Source organism: Microtus ochrogaster, chromosome 21 (assembly GCF_000317375.1).
Source record: "Microtus ochrogaster isolate Prairie Vole_2 chromosome 21, MicOch1.0, whole genome shotgun sequence".
NCBI classification, from domain to species: domain Eukaryota; kingdom Metazoa; phylum Chordata; class Mammalia; order Rodentia; family Cricetidae; genus Microtus; species Microtus ochrogaster.
Window position 1 is genome coordinate 31,282,033 of NC_022022.1, and position 22,565 is coordinate 31,304,597.

The 22,565-nt window shown below is 42.1% G+C and overlaps 1 protein-coding gene across 2 annotated transcripts in view; it reads left to right on the forward strand.

Moving 5' to 3' along the window:
• The window catches only part of Ppp3ca (protein phosphatase 3 catalytic subunit alpha), a 294,299-nt gene extending 274,721 nt beyond the window's left edge, over positions 1-19,578 (forward strand). The window contains exons 11-14 of one of the 2 annotated variants that reach the window (XM_005357327.3): positions 6,646-6,730; positions 11,549-11,646; positions 14,784-14,813; positions 17,827-19,578. In XM_005357327.3, the coding sequence (XP_005357384.1) occupies positions 6,646-6,730; positions 11,549-11,646; positions 14,784-14,813; positions 17,827-18,023 (410 nt within the window). In that variant the 3' untranslated portion in view covers positions 18,024-19,578. The remainder of the gene's footprint in view (positions 1-6,645; positions 6,731-11,548; positions 11,647-14,783; positions 14,814-17,826) is intronic. The other variant, XM_005357328.3, reaches the window with a different exon arrangement.
• The last annotated feature ends 2,987 nt before the right edge of the window (positions 19,579-22,565 follow it).

Here is a 22,565-nt window from a genome sequence, read left to right on the forward strand (position 1 = left end):
AGCATTCTGCTCTGTTTACTCCTCCCTCCTGTTTTAACCTATCAGGGCAAGCAGCTTCTTTATTTAATTAACCAATGACCTTCCTCCATCACATAAATGCCATCACCATCTGTGAGGAACTGTAAAGAGCAGTTCTGTCAGGCTTTTGCATGTATCTGGTGTCATGTTCTCTTTCTCATTGTATCCTATATTTCAGAAATATTAATTGTAAATAAAAGCAAGCTATTTTTACCTTAATGTAGAATTGAGATACTTCACATTTTAACTCCTTTTGTGTCACCCCGTAAGTAGCCTTATTCACATTCAATTGTCACTCTCTTTGGCAAAAGTAAAATATGAAAGAATCTCTAATTTCTGGTTATGAACAGACTGGCAGTGGTCTGTGATAGAATAATATTTTCAGAAAGTGTAGATTCCCAACATGATGAATTTGTTGAATTTAACAAACCTAGAAAAATGAAAGAAGTAAATATATATGTCATCTTTGAATATGAATTAAAGATTTAAGGAATGTGAAGTCTACCAGTAAATAATAAGCTATAAAACATGCTCACCCTTTAAAGAAGTTTGTGGTGTTTGAGTCCATGTTCTGTATGACATTTTTCAATGCACATATTATGGACACATTTGAATTATTTCAAGATCTTTTAACGAAGGAACCCTAAATAATAGAAAAGATTTAAGGCCAGTAGAATGAAGGAAGCAGTGGAGATGTTCTCCTAGCTTTTCCATTAAAAATTAAATTAGAACTATCTAACCTTATTATATTTTAAAATGTGAGTGTGTGTGTACGTGTGTGTCTGTGTGTGTGTGTGTGTGTGTGTGTGTATGTGTGTGTGTGTGCAGGTACCAAGAGAGACCATTAGAGGCCATTGATTACCCTGCACCTGGAGTTATAGGAAGGTATGAGCTGCCCAGTGTGTGTGTGTGTGTGTGTGTGTGTGTGTGTGTGTGTGTGTGTGTGTGCAGGTACCAAGAGAGACCATTAGAGGCCATTGATTACCCTGCACCTGGAGTTATAGGAAGGTATGAGCTGCCCAGTATGGGTGTTGGGAACCGAACTCTGGTCCTATCTAAGTGCAATACGTGCTCTTAATCACTGAGCTAACTCTCCAGCCCTATAATAAAAGCGTTTCTCCTCCTCTTTACAATGAGAACTATAAAGTTTCCACACAGCTGGCAAACTTCTCATCTTACAGCTCTAAGACTGCGTTTAACCTACTTAGGCTCTCTTTGATTTCACTTTGAAGACAGCGTCTTCTCAGCTCCACATTCTGCTGTGTATTAAGAGTAGCGGGTAGAGAAACGCGGTGCCAGGGGAAAACATCAGTCACTGTTTTTATTTTTCACTTAGCTCATACATCCCCATGTCATATATGAAGAACAATGGGACATAGATGCCATGACCTGCAAACCTGTTCTCTCGCTCCTCTCTCAAAGCCAGCATTTCTTCCCAAATGTACCTTTGACTCAATTTACCCGGACTTAATAGAGGTAGCAGAAGGCCAGCACCTCCTGCATGGCAGGTTCTCAGTGTGGTTAGAACCTCTTCCTTCTAGGCCTGCCCGCACCCCTGGAGTGCTGTTTGCAGCAGCCTTCCAGGCTAAAATCCACCCTGTATGAGGTGGTGGCACTCACTCAGCCATTTGGCACATTGTCCCTTTCCTGGGAAGTGAAGGGGGCAGGAGCAGGTGGGGAGAGGTTGTACCACGAAGGGCAGGGAGGATACAGATTTAGATTTTCTTCATCTGTATATTGGCCTCCCCAACGTGAAGAAGACAGAGGGTGAGGGTGCTTGATTCCAGAAGTAAGAATGGTGCTTCAGGTACAGAAGAATATCAGAACTTCAAAGTTGAAAAAAGAAACAATAAAAAAGTTAGAATGGAAATGAAGTTAAATTTTACTTTCAAATTACTCTTTTTCTTAGCATATGGAATAATAATACCTTTCAGTTTGTGGTTTCTGAATTAAAATAAGAGATTACATTCTTTTCGATGAAAAATACCGGAGTGTTTCTGTAAAAGGTGTTTTATATATCTCCCTTACCACGGCACCTTACCGCAACTGAGGCAAGGTTGTACCAAGAAGAGTCAATATGATATCATATTTGTCTGTAGTATGTAAAGCAAAGTCTGGAGCACGCACATTTATTTTGCTGACTTCAGTGCCACACGCATTATGGGTGGAGAAAACTTGTAATGGGATGTGCGTTTTCCAAACGACCTGATGATCTCCGGCAGTTCTGACAAACGAGGTGTGCAGTGCTAAGTCTAAGGGCATGCTCATGGTGACTCTCCGCCGTGGCTTATTCCATCGCGTTTAATAAGAACCCGTGTCATTCATGTCAGCAAGTCTGTTTGGGTATTTTATATTTTCTGAAGTTATGATTGCATGATATGAGTTTGAGACTTTGAGTAATTGAAAAACATTGAAGGTTATTCCCGGGAGAAAAAAAAAAAATCTTACCTTGACAGATATAATGACTTGCAGTCACAGAACCTTTGAAATTGAGACAGGAGGATTGCCATGAGCTTTAGACCAGCCTGGATTACAGCTTGAGGCCAGGCTGAGCCAGGAAATCGTAGCATGTTTTGAGAGCAGAGGGGATCAGTGTACTTTTACTGTCTCCTCTTGGAGTTTATGGTAAACTTATTTGAATTTTGGAGTAAATGTTTTAGTTTTATGAAAGGGTCGATAACCTTTCTAACTGCATTCTTTTTTTTTTTTTTTTACTGAGAAAAGGAAAAAAAAAAACAAGTTTCCACCTCCTCCCAGCCTCCTATTTCCCTCCCCCTCCTCCCACCCTTCCCCCCTCCTCCCAACCCTTCTCCCCCTCCCCCCACTCCTCTCCCCCTCCCTCTCCAGTTCAATGGGCAGTCAGGGTTCCCTGCCCTGTGGTAAGTCCTAGGTCCTCCCCCCTCAGTCTATATTTAGGAAGGTGAACATCCAAACTGGCTAGGCTCCCGCAAAGCCAGCACATTAAGTAGGATCAAAACCCCGTGCCATTGTCCTTAGCTTCTCATCAGTCCTCATTGTTTGCCATGTTCAGAGAGACCAGATATATCCCATGCTTTTTCCGTCACAGTCCAGCTGGCCTTGGTGAGCTCCCAATAGATCAGCTCCACTGTCTCAATGGGTGGGTGCACCCCTCGTGGTCCCGACTTCGTTGCTCATGTTCTCCCTCCTTCTGCTCCTCATTGGGACCTTGAGAGCTCAGTCCAGTGCTCCATTGTGGGTCTATGTCTCTAACGCCATCCATCCCCAGATGAAGGTTCTATGATGATATGCTAGATATTCGTCAGTGTTGCTATAGGGTAGGGTCATTTCAGGTTCTTTATCCTCAGCTGTCCAGGGAACTAACTGGGGACCTCGGCTTGGGCTCCTGGGAGCCACTCTAGGTTCAAGGCTCTTGCCAACCCTAAGGTGGCTCCCTTATCTAAGAATTGTGCTTCCGTGCTCCCTTATCCAACCTTCCTTTATCCCAATCCTCCTTTTTCCCCAAGTTCCCCCCATCCTCCCCTTCTGCCTTATCTCTGTATACAAGAATTCATTAGGTCTGAAAATGTAAGCAGTAGCACGTTGATTGTGGTCGCCAGAATGCTCACTTCACAGCTGAAGCTTAGCATTGAGCCGCCTTTTCCCGGTCAGCCCTCAGTGAGCTGAGAAGCATGTCTCCACATAATTTATTTCCCTCCATTTCCTACGTAGAGTCTTACTTTCCGTGGCTCTGGTTTTGGTTTTTACAAGTCCTTTGTTGGAGATTTTTCTGTGAGATCATTCTTCTGTATTTCCCGCTGGTTTGATTTTTTTTTTTTTTTGTTCGACCGTTCTCGTTCCTCTTCAAGGTGTGCGGTTTTGGTTCTAGACTCCTGACCTCTGCCCCCTGCTTTTCTTGTTTGTATTTCTAAATATAGTCACCTGTGTTGGAGCGCGCTCACTTTCCCTTCTGTGTGTCAGTGGATTGGTTTCATGATCTGGCCGGATCGTATGCCGGAAAGGGCCAGGCTTTTCCCTTGCCCAGCTCATCATGACCTCTGGGATGACTGGTCAGGAGGGGGTAGGAAATACAAAACAAAGAGAGAATAGCTATTAGACCGCAGTCAGAACTGAAGTGAAGAATTCCTAAAGCCAGTAGAGAGCTCAACTACAGAGTCCACTTCCATCCCACTTAGGAGTTAAGAAGGAAGGAAGAGAATGGTAGAAGGAGGGAGGGAGAGAGAGAGAGAGAGGTTCTTCAGTAGTCTCAGTCATTAATCACCTATTAAAAAAAGTCTGAATTTACAAATGCTATTAGAATCTCAGAGTAAGGTTTGAGGCAGAAGTGACACTGTGTTTTCTTCCCTGGTGTTCAAGCAGGTAGATAATAGCTCAAGGGATTCTTAGTGAATGGAGTCGCATGGCTCTGAATTACTGCAGGTCTCACTGGAGAGGTTTTTTCCCAGCTGGCGTCTGAACCCACTCCATCCAGTTACAGGCAGAATAGCTGGAAATAGCATGCCCTGCCAATTAACGTAGGGGAGTAGTTACCGTGGTGTGGTCGCCCCAAGAGAGAAAGATACGGACAAAAACTTGGGCTGCTCTGATGTCAGAGGGATGGTGGCATTATGCCACTGGCTGGTACCCATCTCCTGGGGATACCGTGTGTCTGTGATGTGAATATGCACAAACATCACCTCTGAAGATTAATCACATGGAAGACGGTTTGTTCTGTTCCCGCTTAGAAAATTTAAAAGGGTGGGGTGATCTCTAGCCAGTTCAGAATTGTCCATGCTGTCATGGTTTTCTCTTATGCAGCAATGTTAGGGTAGTGGGCAATTGCTTCACTCTTAACAAACAGGGAAAACGATTCCAAGTTAGGTTTACAAACAGAAGAATTTCCTTCAAAAACTTGTTCTTATCATGGATTAGAGAGAAAACTACATTACACATGCCATGTACATATCCTGGTGTCAGCAACCTTAGGGGCTCAAATTGTTCTTTAAAATTAAGAATGCTTCTGATCTTACCAGAGCTTGGGGATAATTTAATTTGAGTGTGTGTGTGTATGTGTGTGTTTGTGTGTGCAAAATTTGTAAATATACATGTGTATGACACAATAGAGTTTTTAAAAATTGCTGTTTTTGACTTCCTCTAAACTCATGTGAAAAAATTTGTGAGAAAACAACTATTTAAGGAGTAGCTTGGCCTCGTGGTTTCAGACAACATATGGGACAGAATTTGGCCTCGTGGTTTCAGACAACATACGGGACAGAATTTGGCCTCGTGGTTTCAGACAACTGAAAGACAGTTTGGGCTCAGAGTGTCAGGCCTTTTGGTTGGTGGTGGCAGAAGGGGCAGGGTGGGCAGAACAACTCAGGGAAACAGCGAGATGGAATGCCAACATTAACTGCCTTTCTCACTTCCTTTTCTATTTTCTCCACACTCCAAGCTTAAAAGATGACGTCACCCATATTAACCTGGACATTTTGTCACAGATAACATCAGAGAGTGTGCTTTGCTCATCTCCTTGCTTAGTTAGTCAAGTTGACATTATTAACCATCACAGATAACTTTGCCTATTTTGTTTTAATTAAGAGGGTTTGGGGATGTGTCTCAGTGCATAGCATTCACTGGCGCCTATATTCGATCCCCAGTAGCACACACACATGCACACGCAAATCTTAACAAGAAAAGTGTTTTTCTATGTTTTGTACATTTTGAGAATTAACAAATAAAATAGATTTGTTAAAGATCATACAGCATTTTTAAGACAATGCTTGCATTGGCAGTTGCTCATATAGACTGATTTTTAACATTCAGATGAAAAATTGTAAAGCACAGCCACATATCGCTTATAATTATTATATTATTTTATGTGCGAGTGTTTGCCTGCATATATGTATATGTATGTGCATGTGTGTGTGTGTGCACCATATGTGTATCTGGTACCTACAGAGGCCAGAAGAAGGCATCAGCTCCCCTAAATATGGAGTTACAGATGTTTGTGAATCAACATGTGGGTTCTGGGAACCAAACCCAGGCCCTCTGCAAGCGCCCTTAACCAGTGAGTCATCTCTCCCACACTAGGACCGTGCAGACATTTTTGTTACCATGTGTACCTTTGTCCTTTGACAAACTCAACGCAGTTTTCCACACTTCTCTGCAGAACTTGTACTGAAAGAATGGCTAGTGCTGAAAGAAGTGTTTGTGACCAGTAAATAACACAAATGGTTATTCAGAGATCATGGAGTCTGCAGGGGTCTGTTCAGTTTTAGGGAGAATTTTTGAGAGCCCAGTAGTTTCCTAAAGTAATCTTCCAGCTTGGAGATCAAGAATAAGAAAACACTAACTCACCATCTTCTACTGCAGAAGAGATGAGAAACTCAAACACTAAGACGGCGTAGAACCTAACCAGTCTCTGCTCACATGGGCTCCACCCCTGTAAACTCGCCACAAGTTCCTCTTTGTCGGTCTTGAGGATTGCATCATGGCATCAGTGACCTAAAGTTCAGTTATCCGAACTCAATTAAGAGATAGCAAAAGGAAAACAAAACCAAACAAAACAAAACTGATCATGTGTAGTCTAACCGTTACCCTGGTACAGATGCAAAGTAAACGTGGAAAGATAAAAAGTCCCTAACTGCTGAATTCTGTTTTCCAATACAGGAGCCACGGCCGCAGCCCGGAAGGAGGTCATCAGGAACAAGATCCGAGCAATAGGCAAAATGGCCAGAGTGTTCTCAGTTCTCAGGTGAGGTTGTCTTTCCTCCTTGTCTGTTTGAAAATTGATTGTGTAGTAGCTATCTTAACACTTTACTCTGACAGTTTAAATGTTTCACTAGAAAACGTTCCTTGAATTGTTTGTCTCTTTTTAAATGGGAATTGTCAATTCGTCTGTATTGTACTTACATTGCAATCTACTCAATCATTTCCACGAACCAAGGGTGTGTAAGTGGATTATGGTACATCTTCTCCCTCCCTTCGCTGTAGGATTTAAAATATTTCACAAGGAACGTGATTAGGGTCTAGTTCTAGTTTACAGTCTGGCTTTTGGGGAAAGATGAATTTATGGGATGCCTTTCACTGGATTTCAAGAAAATGAACATTAAACATAGAGCTGTAGCTGTGAACCCTAATGAATCACTTACGAGGAACAAAAGCCATCTCCTGTTTTAGGTCTCTATAGGAGTTTGTTTGCTTTTCAGTGGATCATGAATCATCCTATTGATGTTACTAAGCATGTGTTTTGAAAACAGTTCATTGAAGAGACTTCACTGCACTGTACTTTAATAATCTGTTCCTAAATAATGCACAGGACTCTACTTTAAATGCACAGGACCTCTTTAAAGTATGGTATAGTTTCTCCATGAGGCATGCTGCCCATTCATGGTCATACACAGGAGTGTGGAAACATAGACATGCTTTAGGAGTTAGCCACTGCACATTGGCTGCTGTAATTCATATCTGTCCTTCTCTCATTCTTTGCCTCTCCTCTCCCTCCTTTTCTTTCCCCTCATCCTCTCTTTTCCTCTCCCTGCTTCCCTACTCACCTTCCCTCTCTCCCTGCTGTTAGAAGCTTGAAGTTGACCTCAAGTGTCTTACTCAAGCACTCCCTACTTTATTGGTTGGCAGTAGGGCCTCTTGCTGAACCTGGGGTTCACTCATTCTAGTTAGTCTGTACAGCCAGCTTGTTCCATCCCTGCATCCCAGGTGCTGTCATGCCTGCCTGGTTTCTGTGTGGATCCTGGTCATCTGAACTCCATTATTCCTACTTGCACAGCAAATGCTTTATCAAACCCTGAGCTGTCTCCCAGCCTTTAGTTGCTTCCTGTCAGGGGGTTCTGCCCGCTCTTAATTTCTCTCCCTGTGCTTTCTGCTACTCTTGCTGAAGTCACCGGAGAGTCACTAAGTGACTTGGTGCTGAAGCTAGGGGCCCTTGAGAAAGATGAGAAGCATCCCCATCATGCCACAAAGACACCCCAAGTCAGCAGCAGCTCCGAGGCAGCTGGAGCCCTTTTGAAAAGTCATATTGATGGTGGAAATGACCGTTATTCCTCCTACAAGGGCCTTTGTCTGTCCAATGAGTGATAACAGAGAAAACAGAGTTTGAGGATAGCCTACAAACCCACAGCCTGTGTGATGGACAGGCAGCTGCTGTTTACTGGGATGACTGTAGTGATTCTACCTGGTAGAACCTTTATGATGAAGCAGAAATTCCACCCTGGAGCTTCAGGGAGACATGCAGAGGGAGGACTGAACAATGACATAAACAGGTGTTCTTGCTGAAGAAGAGGATGGATAACCGAGGGGGAAGGGGGAACTCTCTGAGTAGTGCCCTTTAGTAGAATACAACATGAGCCACATCTGTCTTCTTAACTATTCTAGAAACCATCATAAAAGACACAAAACCACAAATACCCAGTTTCCTCACTCAGCGTTTGATCAGTATAGTATTTATGAGGCAACCCCAACCGAATCTACACACTGCATCCTTGAGGATTGGCATATTGTTGGAAGCACCTTTCACTTGCAGTTACGGTGTTCCCAGCAGTGGAGAGCTGTGTGTGGCTTTGGGTAGAGAGCGTGAAGGGTGCATCAAGGGGCTGAGAAGGCCACACCTACAAGAACATGATGGATGTGATCAGAGGAGACCTTTGAGGAGGTCACACTCCCCAGGGGAACCACAGAAGGACAGAAAGAAGCAGTTTTCAGGCTGAGAAGACCCTTGAAGAAGACCCTGAAGCAGGGACGGGGGGGGGGGGTCAGGACTGCAGGGAGCAAGAATGTGCTGAATGAAGAACAAGAGGCACACAGAAGAGGGCAGGCAGGAGGATGGCTCTTTCCGGCATAAGGACTTCTACATAATTCACAGTGTAATCTCTGTTGCTGTAAAGCAGTTTTATAGAGGAGAAAACTGAAGCCCAGAACATTGGAAGACCTTACAACCATCTTTGTGTGGCTGGAACTTCAGCCTGAGATCACCTGATTTCAAGGGGGGTGGTTTCCAAAACAAACAAAAGCTCTCAGTATCTCTGGTAGAAAAATAAAATTTTGAAAATTGAAAGAGTACTTCAGACAGCCAGAAAACTGTCATTGAAGTGCTAACAGCCAAATGATCCCTGATCGTCATTGGCTTCCAATGTTCATTTTGTTTGAGCAATCCTGATTTTTAAAATGGGATCTGATGCCAGCAGTTATTTGGTATGTAGAAATATTTGCCAGTCATGAAGCTAAAACCTGACTTAGATGTGAATAGAAAGGTAAGTTGTGTTCATCTTTTCAGAGGTACTCTTGAGTTTTCCATAGCTGCAGCATTATTAGTATTCAAAACGTTTCTTTTTTACATAACCTAGCGGTTTGACATCAGAAGCGTAAAATGGTTGAAATTCCCATATGAACGTAAACTGTGATTAATGACTGGCTCAATCCTAATATTCGTGAGTAAACTCTACCGTTAAGAAGACAGAGTCTAGACTGTGGATCAGAACTGCCATCATCCTTTCAACATTTAAAAAACAAAAACAAAGCAAAACTCCTTGTTCGAGTAAATACGGATACCTGTATACATGGTATTGATCCAGTGTGTGCTGGGATGCAAGAATGGTCAAAGCAGAAAGAAACTCCCCTTTTCCAGAAGCTTGACAGTAGAGAAGTGGTGATTAGAGACCAAAAATAAACGATAGAACAGGTAAAGCGTGGCTTGGGGCAACATTAGAAAGTGAGACTGGAGCAGTCATTTGAAGGCAGAGGGAATGAGCTACACAGACAATTCTGAGACAAGATGACTAAGGACAGTACCCTAGGATGAGGTGTGCTGCCTACGTGAAGGACGCTGGTGGGAAATGTCATCTAAGAGCTGGGTGAGGGTGGAGGAGTATGGAGGGTGGGTAGATAGGTAGGTAGGTGTGTGATCCCCGTGAGATCTGCTGAAGGTTTTACCTTCACCCTTAATGAGAGAGGGCATCGGGGAAGTTTCCATCAAGGAGCAAGAGAACTGGCATTGTTTGCTAGTCAATGTCTTAGTCAGCCTGCCTTTCTGTCTGAAAAGAGCTGTAGGCAGAGAGGGCAAACCTTGGAAAGATGGAGGAGAAAGACCTTCTACAAGGCTGTTGTAGTCAAAATAAGAGATGCTAGCGGTTCATAAGAGACCACCACAAACAGCCATGTGTTGCGGGGCGCTGTTCCTGTGGAATGCCCATGCAAACAGCCTGCAGAATATAATGGAGGCATTGCCTGGGGCTGAGGGAAGTCAACAGTGAGAGCAGGGATGCTTTGGGGTGATAAAGTGTTATCAAGTTGATTGGGGTAACGTACAGTAATCGCACCAATGAGAATAGGTGAGTTGAGTGTGTGGCTGGTCAGCACAGCTGTTTTTGATAAATAAGATGGTGGAGTCGTGAGAAGCACTGAGATAAAAGGAAATGCGTGGGAGCAGAGGCATCAAAGTTTACCATGGGCGGAGCTGTGGAATGGGAAGGTAAAAGTAGCGATGAGATGGAGCAGCCGGACAGTGCAGTCCCAGTTTCTGAACTGACATAAGGCACAGATCGAGGGAGAAATCCTTTTCAGTCATCTTAGAAATCATAAAATGAGTTTGGTACTTGGTCCTACTCAGTACTGTGTGTATAGTGTGTACCTCTACTGATGTATTGTGAACTTTTTCCTGCACATGTAGGCTTGTAGGATCTGTCGTCTGGGAAAATAATAGGTTCTTCCTATTTCATAGGTCTGCTTCTTTAACTACTGAGTCAGTAAGTCCAAGTGATGTTAGATGGTCAGCTTAATTGAAATAGTGATTCTCTTGCAGCAATATTAAAACAGAGCCGTATGCACAACGAAAGAATTCCATGTACGCAATTCTGGGAAGGGAAAGGCTGAAAAATAAAAGTTCAGAAATGTTTGCACCTGCCTGTGGACCATCCCTCTGTGTGTCTGTCACATGACACAGGCCTTCAATGACCCCGAAATAATCTCTGTGTGTCTGTCATATGACACAGAGGCCTTCAATGACCCCTGAAATAATCTGTGTGTCTGTTTTATGACACAGAGGCCTTCAGTCGCCCCTGAAAATCTGTGTCTGTCACATGACACAGAGGCCTTCAGTGACCCCCTGAAATAATCTCTTTATATCTGTCACATGACACAGAGTCCTTCAGCGGCCCCCTGAAACAATCCCCAGGTTTCTGACCCTTAGGTAAGAGTCACCTCTTTGGTAGATGGGGTTCATAGACTGTTCCCGAGCCTTTCATGATAAAGCAGGCCTGCACGTGCCCTTCTGCTCACTGGATACACAGGTCCTTGTCGTCACTAACGCAACAGCTTTGCCTTGTGAGACGTTGTTATGAAGCCAGGAGCACCTTCAGGGTCTTCAGGAGGCCATAACTCCACAATTACATAATGTAGCTTTGTCACTGAAGTCATTTATAGAACACCCCCTCTGTATAAATAGATAAAAATGGATTGTGTTTTGTATAAGCCAATGTGAGGTAAATATGGGTTCTTATATATCTTTTTTTTTTCCATGAAAGAAAGCAAACATTAACTTCCACAAACCTTCTGTGTCTTCCAGAGAAGAGAGTGAGAGTGTTCTGACCCTGAAGGGCCTGACCCCAACAGGCATGCTCCCCAGCGGAGTACTTTCCGGAGGGAAACAGACCCTGCAAAGCGGTAAGCGAGCCCAGTGCTGTGGCTGGGAGCACACGACCAGCTGTACCAGTAGAACCTTGAGCTTCTCATTCAGCTCAGTCTTCTCTTCCGTTCTTCTTGACTGGAAGAAGGCCGAAAGCTCACACGCCAGTGTGATCAGTCATGACCCACATGAAAGCACTGACCTTCACCTCAGGCCACGCTCTCTCCCTCCTTAGCACGCGCATCCATATCTTCAGGCCTCCTTATGGGACATCTCACTTAGGGCACATGTGCACACAGCAGTAGCTTTGAGTCGGAACTCCCCTCTCTCGGCCAATTAGTGTAAATTTTCTGTTACATTTTCATAAATCATCTGCCTATCTACATGATTGATAAAAATCTACACACAACTATATGTTTGCATAGCTACAGATTTTATTGGAAAGACTATAAAAAGGGTAATTTAATTATCCACTTAAGCAGAAATGAGACTTAAACAGGCCTTTTCTTTGACTTATCAGAAATACAAGAAGAGAGATCTCAACTGCATTTTGGTTTATTTTTTTTAATAATAAATCTTTTTTAAGTAGACATTTTACTTTAGTCATAACTGGCTGGACAAGTATCAGCCAGCATAACTTTTTGTGATAATGAAAATTTTTTTTATGGCTGCAAATGCCGCTGGTGACACAGAACCACTGAACAATTGACATATAACTAACAACCCCTAATTTTCAACAAATTTAACTTAAATATAGCTAGTATCACCCATGTTAGACAACACAATCATGTATACTTTTTCTTCTGTTATGTATGTTCTTTTATCAGTTTAATTAACACTACCACTATTTAGAATATAACTTACACAATATGGAAACTTTGTTAGGTTAGATTTGAACAGAAAACAAATATAGCAAAAATATAGTGTAGTATTTTAATATAATCTCAGCCTCTAGTTTATTTCTCCCCTGGCTCTTTCTCCTATTTTCTTTCCTATCTCTGTCCTATATCCTAAAAGGCACAGGTATTTGGTTACCATTACATCATTAAGACATTTCTTCTACACAACACATAATGATCAACTCATGGGCACAAAATTGCCAGACCATCTCACTTCATGAAGAACAATCATAAACCTTTATTTTTGGATGAATTTTCTCAAAAACCACAGTCTTTGAGTTGACACAAAAGTCAAAAACAGTTTGAAACAGGAAGATCTATAGCAATTGAGATAAACAAAAAAAAAATCCCTCTTTAAACCTGTAGAAATCAATTGCTTCATAAACACAAAAATACTTTTCCATCAAGATGAACATACTAAGAGATTAGCATAAAATCATTTATATACCCAGAATGCAGTTCTGCCCAGCTGATGGACAGCCACAGCTTCTCATGAGCTCAGCACACAACAGAGGCACACACAGCATCAGAGACTGACCACAAATGGCCTGTGCTGAGGATAAGCTAGGCTATGTGTATTTCTACCCAGCGGTGCTGGTGTGCTTCCAGGGTTTCGGCTTTGCTTCTAAACCTGAGGTCTTTATGTTTTACAGTGGCATAGTGTCACCTTCAGATCGTCACCTGTGTCTGTAGCTTCACTGACTCAAGTTCCTTTTCTTTTCTTTTAAACCCATCTGTTTGTGCTATTCTCTGTTGAGTTCACACACACACACACACACACACACACACACGAACATACAATCACACGTACTCTAGGTTGAGACTTCATTTGTCCTGAGAATTTGACAACTCAGTATATATTTCAAACCAATGCACTGCCACTGCCTGGCGATTCAAATCTGACCCCCGTCCATTGGCAGAAGAGGAGAAGCGATGCAGGGATCTGACGTTCAGCTCTCCTCTGTGGTTATGAGGAATCCAGAATGCATTGCTAACTGGAATGCATACGTGGCCAATAACAAATGAACCTCTAATAAAGTTCAACCAGAGACCACCATAAGTCATGCAGAACAGCTCTACAAAGCAGCTACTCCAGCACCCCATCACCTATTAATCCCAACCCATCACTGTCATAAACCACTCACCCACCCATACTATTGAACTCTAACACCATCTCAACCCCTTCATAATAGTTACCAAGAACATACCTATCTTCATAAAAATACTCATTCTTGTAGCTTTTAATTTTAAATCACGAGAAAATACAAATTGAAGTCCACAGATAGAATACTACCAATGTTCAGCATTTTGAACTTAGAGAACAATTTAATGTTTTAGCATTTGATTAAGGGAGCATCATCTAATAGCACAGACAAACTCCTCCACCTGCACAGGGAAGCTGTAGAGCCTAAGTAAGCAGTGGGCTTACTCAACCTTTGAAGCTACGGTTTCAGTATATCATTGTACTTTACTCAGGGACTTCCATACTCTGTAGCTTCAACCTTGAGACGCCCTGTTCCCGAAGATGCTAATTCATTTATTATTGCTCCTGCCATGTCCCCACTTAACATGCAACACTCTGAACTTCATTTCCAAAGATGGTATTGTAACGGGAAAAAGAAAACAATGGGGACGCAGCCTGCCTGGCTAAAGACGTCCAGGCCTTGACATTACCTCTGTGGTTCCCTGCCTCTCCCATCTTTGAAGACTCCTATGTGTTTGCCACCTAAACAACTTGATTTTGTGTCCTTTTAACCACCTCCCCCACATACACACCATGCATCTCTGTCTCTAGAGGATAGAAACTGGCATTTACTATTCGCTAGCATTAAGCATCTCACCGACATCACAGCCCAGCTCCAAGCTCATCCTAGTCCTCCAACGTTCCACCACAGATCACCAAGCGTGCGTTCTAAAGTGCTCTTAGAACCAGAAACATAGATGTGCGTAACCCAATTGTTAATTCAACCGAAATAACAGAAAGCATTTCTGCACGTTTCCCTAAACGACTTTGTCATCGATTAGTGAGCCAGGACTCCAGGCCACCCATTCGCTCCCTCAGGTGTACGAAGGCCATGACTGACACCTCTCACTTCTGCGGTATTGTTCCCCCTTTCTTTGTAGCCACTCTGTCCAGTTGTCTGTACCAGAAGTCTGCACTTAGAGGCACATTAGTCCCCCCAGTTCCTTTGATCGTCACTGACTTGTTCTTAGCCTTGAACCAATCCTCTGCTCATTTTCTCATTCATTTTGCACCCCTTTCTTCTTCTCTTCAGCTACTGTTGAGGCTATTGAGGCTGATGAAGGTAAATTGGCCAGTCCCCTTTCTGTTGTGCCCGCAACAGACAAGGGCTCTGCTGGGTGTATTCTTTTTTTTTTTTTCCGCTGTAGCTTGTACAGAGTGTGTGGGTGTTGGGCTAACAGTTGTGGCTCAGTATTAACCGAAACGTTCTTGCTTTAAAGGGGAAAGTGTCCTTCTATGGTTTGTTTGTTTGTTTTTTCCCTTAAAGCTATGTTTGACTTTTGTATACAATGAACCTAGTCTAATCACAGAAAACTAAAGGATTATATATCGATATTTATAAATTTCTATCTCTCGTGGATGATGTGGGGTGGGGTTATGGCAGCTGCTTTTGACAAATGACATGTAAAATCAATATGCTTTGAGCTGAACCATCCCTCCCTCAAATCACTCCCAGGTAGGACAGAGACAAGAGAGAGTAAAATTAAGTTGAGTCTAGACTGCTCAAGGTCACCACAACAGAAATGCTTGGTAGTGCTTTGTTACAGTTCAGCATCACTTACGTCTCTAAAATACTCGAGCGTGAGACAGATGTGTGGAGGTAAACTCTTATCCTCGGCAGTTTTGACCAATTGCTATTTGGAAGGAAGTTAGCACTCACAAAATATGATGAAGAGCCCAGAAAGTTTCTGTGGCAGTGAAGTGGCCGACAAGACTAGCGAGCAGATGATTGATTAATGATTCGGAGCATCTGCTCTATGCCAGGCCTCTTGCTAGGAGCTTCAGAGGAAATAGAGAATGGTACATCTCCAACTGCCTTCTAGCACTACTCAAGAGCAGCATTGTTGACACTTTAGAACTGCTTTTTAATTGAATGCTGTCTTACTACATGGTTATACGAGAACTGCACATGAATATAATGTTCAATATTATGCGTACCACACCCTCTGGAATTTTTAAAGCATAATTTGAAGTTCCCCTTTAAAACAAAATTCTTCAGTTGTATTTTGTTCTTGCAAAATAACTGATTTTTCACAAATTGTGTGCATATATAGTCCTTTGGTGTGTTGTTAAAAAAAAGTGTCACTTTAGCTCTCCAATTTGCTCATGATTTGGATATAGTAGGGGAAATGACAGTAATGTAAGAGAAAAATACAACTGTTTCCTAAATAGCAGTGAGCAAGCTGCTATTTATGTGGGAATTCTCCATTCCTCTTGGCAAAATCTAATCTGCAGTGTGCATTCCTGTTGATAGTTTGGCTGTTTTCTGTGACTCTGTGGCTCTGTGTTGTGTTAAGTATACTCCCAATGTAAATTGCTAACCCCCACTGTCTGACCAGCAACTGGAGCAGAGCACTTTCTTCTGTGCAGGGTAGACAGACAGACAGATGCAGTCCGCAATGGAGCCCCATCCTGAACGAGCCCCTGTTCCGCTAGATTTGGCATTTCCTATGTCCCCACCCTATAGGTTGCAAAACCTAGAACTTCCAGTTTATTATTTTAATGAATGAAACAGTTTCATGATTAATCATGATCGAGACGATGCCATTTAGAAAAAGACTAGGTTGTCTGTTATTTTTTGCCCTATAAAATAATTGAATTCATTTTCAGGGTGGGTGCTCATTGGGCAACACAATTATATTTCAGTTTATTACCAAATTGCAAAATTAAGAAGCTTTGCTTTGGGCCTTGGTCCTTCCCCATCTCCCCATGTTCTTCCTCCCACACTTGACTAATCACCACTTTGCTAACCTGAAAATGCAGACGGGGAACAATTTGTTTTTCTTTCTAATGAGCTTTTAAAGCACTGTGTAAAATCTCTGAGGACTGTCATCTGTACTAGTGGGAGGCTACACGTTTGTGTCCAAGTGGCTGGCAAAACGTAAGCCTTAAACGGCTTCCCACTTTTCCTCCCAAAGTGGGGAGGGTACAGGTACCTTGAAATTGTCCTTCATACGCCGTGGAGATGCAGCCCAAGTCAGCATTGGTGATTGGCCACCCGTCCATACCTTGCTCGCACTTCACAGGGAGTGAAGCAAGCTGATGTCATTGGTTCCCCATCTGTGTGTTTTATTTTCAGCTCACTGTTGGTGTGCCCACTGAGGAAGTGATTAAGTTTTTCAAAAGTACCTCTCATATCTCTGTAGCACACACAGGGTCATTAGAAGAGAACGCAAGAGAAGTCAAGGTTTTAATTAAAAGAACGAGAACCAATCCAATTCAGTTTTGCTAAAAATTTGTGAAAAGCATTCATCTCTGCTTCTCCTTTAACCCCCAACTTATTGTTGCTCTACAGAGAGGGGGGTTTTTCCTGGTTTAGGTAGTCACGAGTGCCAGATGCGCATCAGCTTGGCCTGTTTGCTGCTGAAGGGCAGAAAATGCTTCTCTGCTTAGTCATCTGACCTTTATTTTTGAGTTTCTCTTACCTCCTCCCTTACCCACTGTATATAGACTTCCAGTGCAATGTGGGGAAAAAAAGCTTATGATTTCATTTTCCCCCACACCATCGAGTTGATAGCTTTGTTCAGAGATGGCAAAACCACACTTGTCCCCGCCCATTCATTGTCTAGTTCCTTAGACCTTCTGTTCTAAGCTGTGGCTAGAGTTCTGGGTAGAGCAGAAAGGGCTTCCACTGAAGTGGCCATCCCTAGCATGGCGGTAGAGTGAGAACGGGGGATGCGCAGGCTCTTTAGCCCAGGGTATCCGTGGATCATCTTGCTAGTGATGCTGCCAGTGATGCTGGATCCCAGAAACCTGCCCCTGGAACAGCTTTTTCCTTATCCACTGTGGATTTCTGTGAACTAAACTTTGATGAAGACAGGAGAGATGCTTACATCTTAATCCCTGCAAGAGGACATTTTGGTTGGCAAGAGACATTGGCTGTTTCAAACCCTTGGTTCCCTCCGGTATGGTAAGGAGTCTGTTGTGTTGTCATCAGGTCCAGTCACATTGTTCTCCACTAAAGGACTCCCACCCACTCCGAAGTCTCTAACCTCACCCGACACGACCGCGGTGCCCTGTGTGGTGCTCCACCTAACCTAACCCTCTCTCTCTTTTCTTAATGATTTGTTGTTTAGCTATCAAAGGATTTTCACCACAGCATAAGATCACTAGCTTCGAGGAGGCGAAGGGCTTAGACCGAATTAACGAGAGGATGCCGCCTCGCAGAGATGCCATGCCCTCCGACGCCAACCTTAACTCCATCAACAAGGCTCTCGCCTCAGAGACTAACGGCACGGACAGCAACGGCAGTAATAGCAGCAATATTCAGTGACCACTTCCTGTTCACTTTTTTTTTTTTTTTTGAGCTGCAGGTCATGATGGGATTGCTGCATCTCAGCAGTTGGATGTTCTTGCCTCTGACGGTAGCTTGTTTGCTCTGGGGGCCAGGAATTGGATTCAGTTTACACTATCATGAAATAAAAAAAAAAGAGGGAGAGAGATAATAAACTATATTTTGGTGAGGGTGGTGATTAAACACCTCTTTTGGGTATGCCTTTAAAAAATGCTTCTAGGAAAAAAGGTTTTAAAAAGAAAGCTAATGCTAGTCTATACTGCAATGTTAGGGAAGTGAACGTGTTTTCCTACTACACTGAGGACTTCTAGATAGGTTAATGAAAGGCCTTTTACTCTGTTACTGGACACGAAAACTTTGTCTAATTTCTTATACTTTATTGTACGTTTACAGTGCAGCACTAAAAATGGATGACATCAAACATTTTTAACGACAACAAAAACAATGATGTACAAACTAAATAAGGACTATTTATTGATAAGGTTTTGCTACTTTCGTCAGACAATGGCTAGAAACTGAATTAGGCAGTCTTTAAAAAAAAAACCTGGAAAAAAAAAAGAATGTTGCAAATTTGTTAAAATGCCAAAAAAGGACAGTTTAATTTTGTATAGCTCGTGCTTACCTCAGGTTCCTTTAGTTTGCTTGAATGCCCTTCTTTCCATAGAGCACTTATTAATTTGGCAGCGAATACATTTTCTTTAAGTTTTAAAAAAAACTGGAATAATTACACCCATCTTTTTTGCTGTTTATATTTAGGGGTTTTGTTGATAAATCAAGTCTCGGTTGTGGCTTGCTGAATTCAATATTTATGAGTGGCGCATTTTGAAGTATAGTGAACACGACACCATAGTGCAGTGACGAAGCATCTATATTCTGTAAAAAACAAAAACAAAAAAAAATCTGCCTATGCATGTTTTTTAAGAAAAAAAAAATAAAATGGCTGTATCGGCCTGTATGGGACTGTAATGCGCTTAGTGGTCTGACATATACTGGAAATGTATGTATACTGGCATACTTTATATTCTCTAAAATGCTTAATGCCTTTGAAATTTTGTAATCAAAAAAAGCTTTGAAAAAATCTAAAGGGGAGAGTATTCTTAAAAGTTTTTAACATAAGCTTGTCAGTGCACACATAGATGGTTGGCATGTTTAGCAAACTTTGTGAAATTTAAATAAGTTTGTAGTTACATGTGAAACTCTAAATGCATGGTAACCGTTAATGTCATAACAATTTAGTTATTTCCTTCTGTTCTGTCATGTGCCACAAAAAATATGTACTTTTTTCACTTTTTTTCCCTTTGTATATTAGTTACGGGTTACAACTGGTTCCATTCTGAAAACAACAACAACAACCAACAAAAGTCCATTCATATTTTTTAACAATTGTATAAGTGCCCAAGTCATTCACTACAGCCTAAAGCCTTGCCTTTGTAATTTGACTTCTGAAATGTTGGCAGTCAAAGCATGCACCTGTAACCATGACAAAGAAAAAGCATTTTATATTACTATTCAATAAAATGTGCATGAACTTAAAGAACGCTCATCCTTTCACTGAGTCTGCCGAAGGGAATGTTGTGCACAGCCACCATGGTGTTCTCCGGGTGCTGGCCCTTCACCACCCTGCACACCTAGGACAGGCTGCTTCCCAAGGGCCTCGTGATCTGAGGAGTGCTACCCACTTCTACTGTAAAAGTCTTGGTGGATTTGCGTCTCAAAAATCAGGCGAGAGAAGTCTACCTAGAGAGCAGATGCCATCTTCTGGCTCCCTTGAATGCAGGACCTATTTAAGAAACTAAAGCATTCCTTTTCATTGAAAACTAAAAACGAAATAATCACCAGTTTGTTATCAGGTTGTATCAGTTGCGTGGGATGCCCCCTACCGCCGCTCTAGTGAGAAGGACGAGTCTCCTAGGCACATTTCCATCAGAGGAGAGCTGCGTTTGTAGTACCCTGAAGTTTGTGTTCCCGTGCTTCAGTTAGTTCCACACAGAGGTTTAGGAGACATCATGTTTCAGTTTGTTTCTAGCATTGTTCGTTTTTCAACGCACTTTGTTTATGTAATAAATTATGCCTATTATATTAAATAATAAGAATATGACAATCAGTAATAGAGTGTACCAAAACAAAGATACATTCGCTGACAAAAACTTCCCCAGGGTTATTTGAATGAATCAAAACTTTTTTTTTTTGTTTTTGTTTTTCCCTGTGGATATTTTCCTAATTTTAAACAAAAGTGGCATCCAAGGAAAAAAGATGCAACTTGCTAGAATGATGTGAAAGAAATGATAATTCTGGTACCATTTTGTGTATTTTCTTTCTTCTATCTGCAGAGAAAATATCCCAAAAATTTTATTATTAATAACAACCGGGTTTTTTTGGATTCCTTTCTTTTGCAAATTGTGCTAAGGAAACTATGGCATAGAAATAAACATTTGACATTGAAATAAGCAGTTTCTGTGAGTATTGCTTGTCTTTTTGCTCAGTGTTAGGAAAGAGACACTGTATTTTTTTCACGTTATAATTTGATCTGTCGAAGAAATTTATTTAGAGCTGAAAGTCTTCTCCAGAACCAACAACACTTACAAACCCTTGTTATTAGTCCTGTCTCTTTAAGATGTGGACTATTGGACTCATGCGTTCTCTGTCCAGCTGCCGTTGCCTGGATGAGCGTGACTCATTTATCACAAGTTACCAATTCTGCCAAATTTGTATGAAGTCTTTGGAGTTCTAAGAGCTAGATTTGCTAGTCCCGCCACGGCAGGCTTTCTTGTCCGTACATTCATCTTACATTTTTTTTTCAAAAATAAAAAAATAAAAAGCTTAATAGGTTCACCTGTGATGAGAATCAAGTGTGGTGTCTCAGTCTGTCTGCAGCCCACTACTTAGGGTCTCTGTGAGCACTGGAGCAATCCATGGCATCTGTATCCCATCACTTAGTGTCACTGTGAACACTATGGCACCGGTCCACCCATCATTTATGGTCTCTGTGAACACTGGAGCGGTCCATGGCACCTGTCCAGAAAATGGTCCTCTGATGCTATGAAAGCCCTCTGAACCATTTTGTCCTGAAATACTGCTAATGATGTTCATTTTTAATGCATATATAGTAACAAAGGGTACAAAATTAAGAAATAATATACCTATTTCTGGTGACCATATTGTCAAGAGGCAACTGACTTGTTGATGTTTGTGCTGAATGATGGAGGGTCTGTTTTAAGGAAGACTAAGGAAATGTACTAGGGAAACAAAATCACCTTAGTGATGATGTTTCAGAATGATGCTGACAGTGGAAAACATCTCCTTACCGTGACAGAGAAGTGGCTCTGAAATGAGCCTGCACTCCTGAGAGTAAAGCCTCACTCAAAGGCTCTGATACAGACGCCCTGAGTTGGTATCATAAGCGCCTTCCAAAAGAAGCTGTGCTGGATGGGTTAGACACTGTGTCTGGTTAGAGGAGCTGAACTCAAGGATGGTGAGTAACCTGACCATATCCAGATGTCCCTGACACAACACAGGACTAAGTGTCCCTGCAACAGGAAGATTCTGAATATCCTATCAATCAACCACTCTAAATTAGCCCTTCGAAACATGGTGTCTGCAGTCATGCTGTTTCGAAGATGAGCTCTGCAGCTAACAAAGCCCTCTATATATCCTATACTTTGCGTGTCTTTCATAGATAGATAAAAGATGCCAGCTGAGAAGAATTTCCTCTAGATTGGCATGGAAGGAAAAAATGTAGAACTAACAAGCTGAGATCTTAGAACAAAGTTGAGTTAAATTCCAATCTGAAGGTATTCTTTCCAAGTTACACAAATTGAGTAGCCCTTGTCCAAAATGCTTAGGAAAAACCAGGGATGTTTCCAATTTTAGGATTTTTGAGATCTTTTAGTAAGGGTGTGTATACCATTGGGAACCCCAGTCTGAAATCTAAGATACTCCAAAGTCCAAAATATTTGGAGGTATTTCACAAAATTTCAGCATTCAGACTTTTGACTAAGAGATGCTTGACTTAAATTTTCAGTGTTTTCAATACCCAAATGATAGGTATGGCTAGGTTTGTTATCAATAATGCCACAATGTCTATAGGAATTAGACTTGCTTCTTCAAGGTGACATGAAAGGTGACATGCAAGAGTGAGCTTGTGACTCTTGGCAGTCAGCTGACTTTCCAGTCTCACCTCCTCTTGTCTTCAGCTATGTTGGACTGCACACAGTGCTTGGGTGCCCATAGAATTCTCAGCCCTCTAGATATTCGCTCATGCATTCTCTGTGTGGAATGGCTTTCCCCTGAAGATGCGGGGTTCATCTTCAGTACTGGGGTGAGACACATTCCTTCCTGGGAGGAGTGAGGTACCCTATACTACCTGCATTTCAGCATTTACACCACTCACGTGCAATACTATTGTGAGAATGGTTGCTTCTTCTTGAAGATTTGGCCTGAAATATGGCAGAGGTGGTGCCTCCCGAAGGAAGAAAAAGGAAAACAAGAATGCAGATTTTCTCTGCATATCTTCACTCTTCA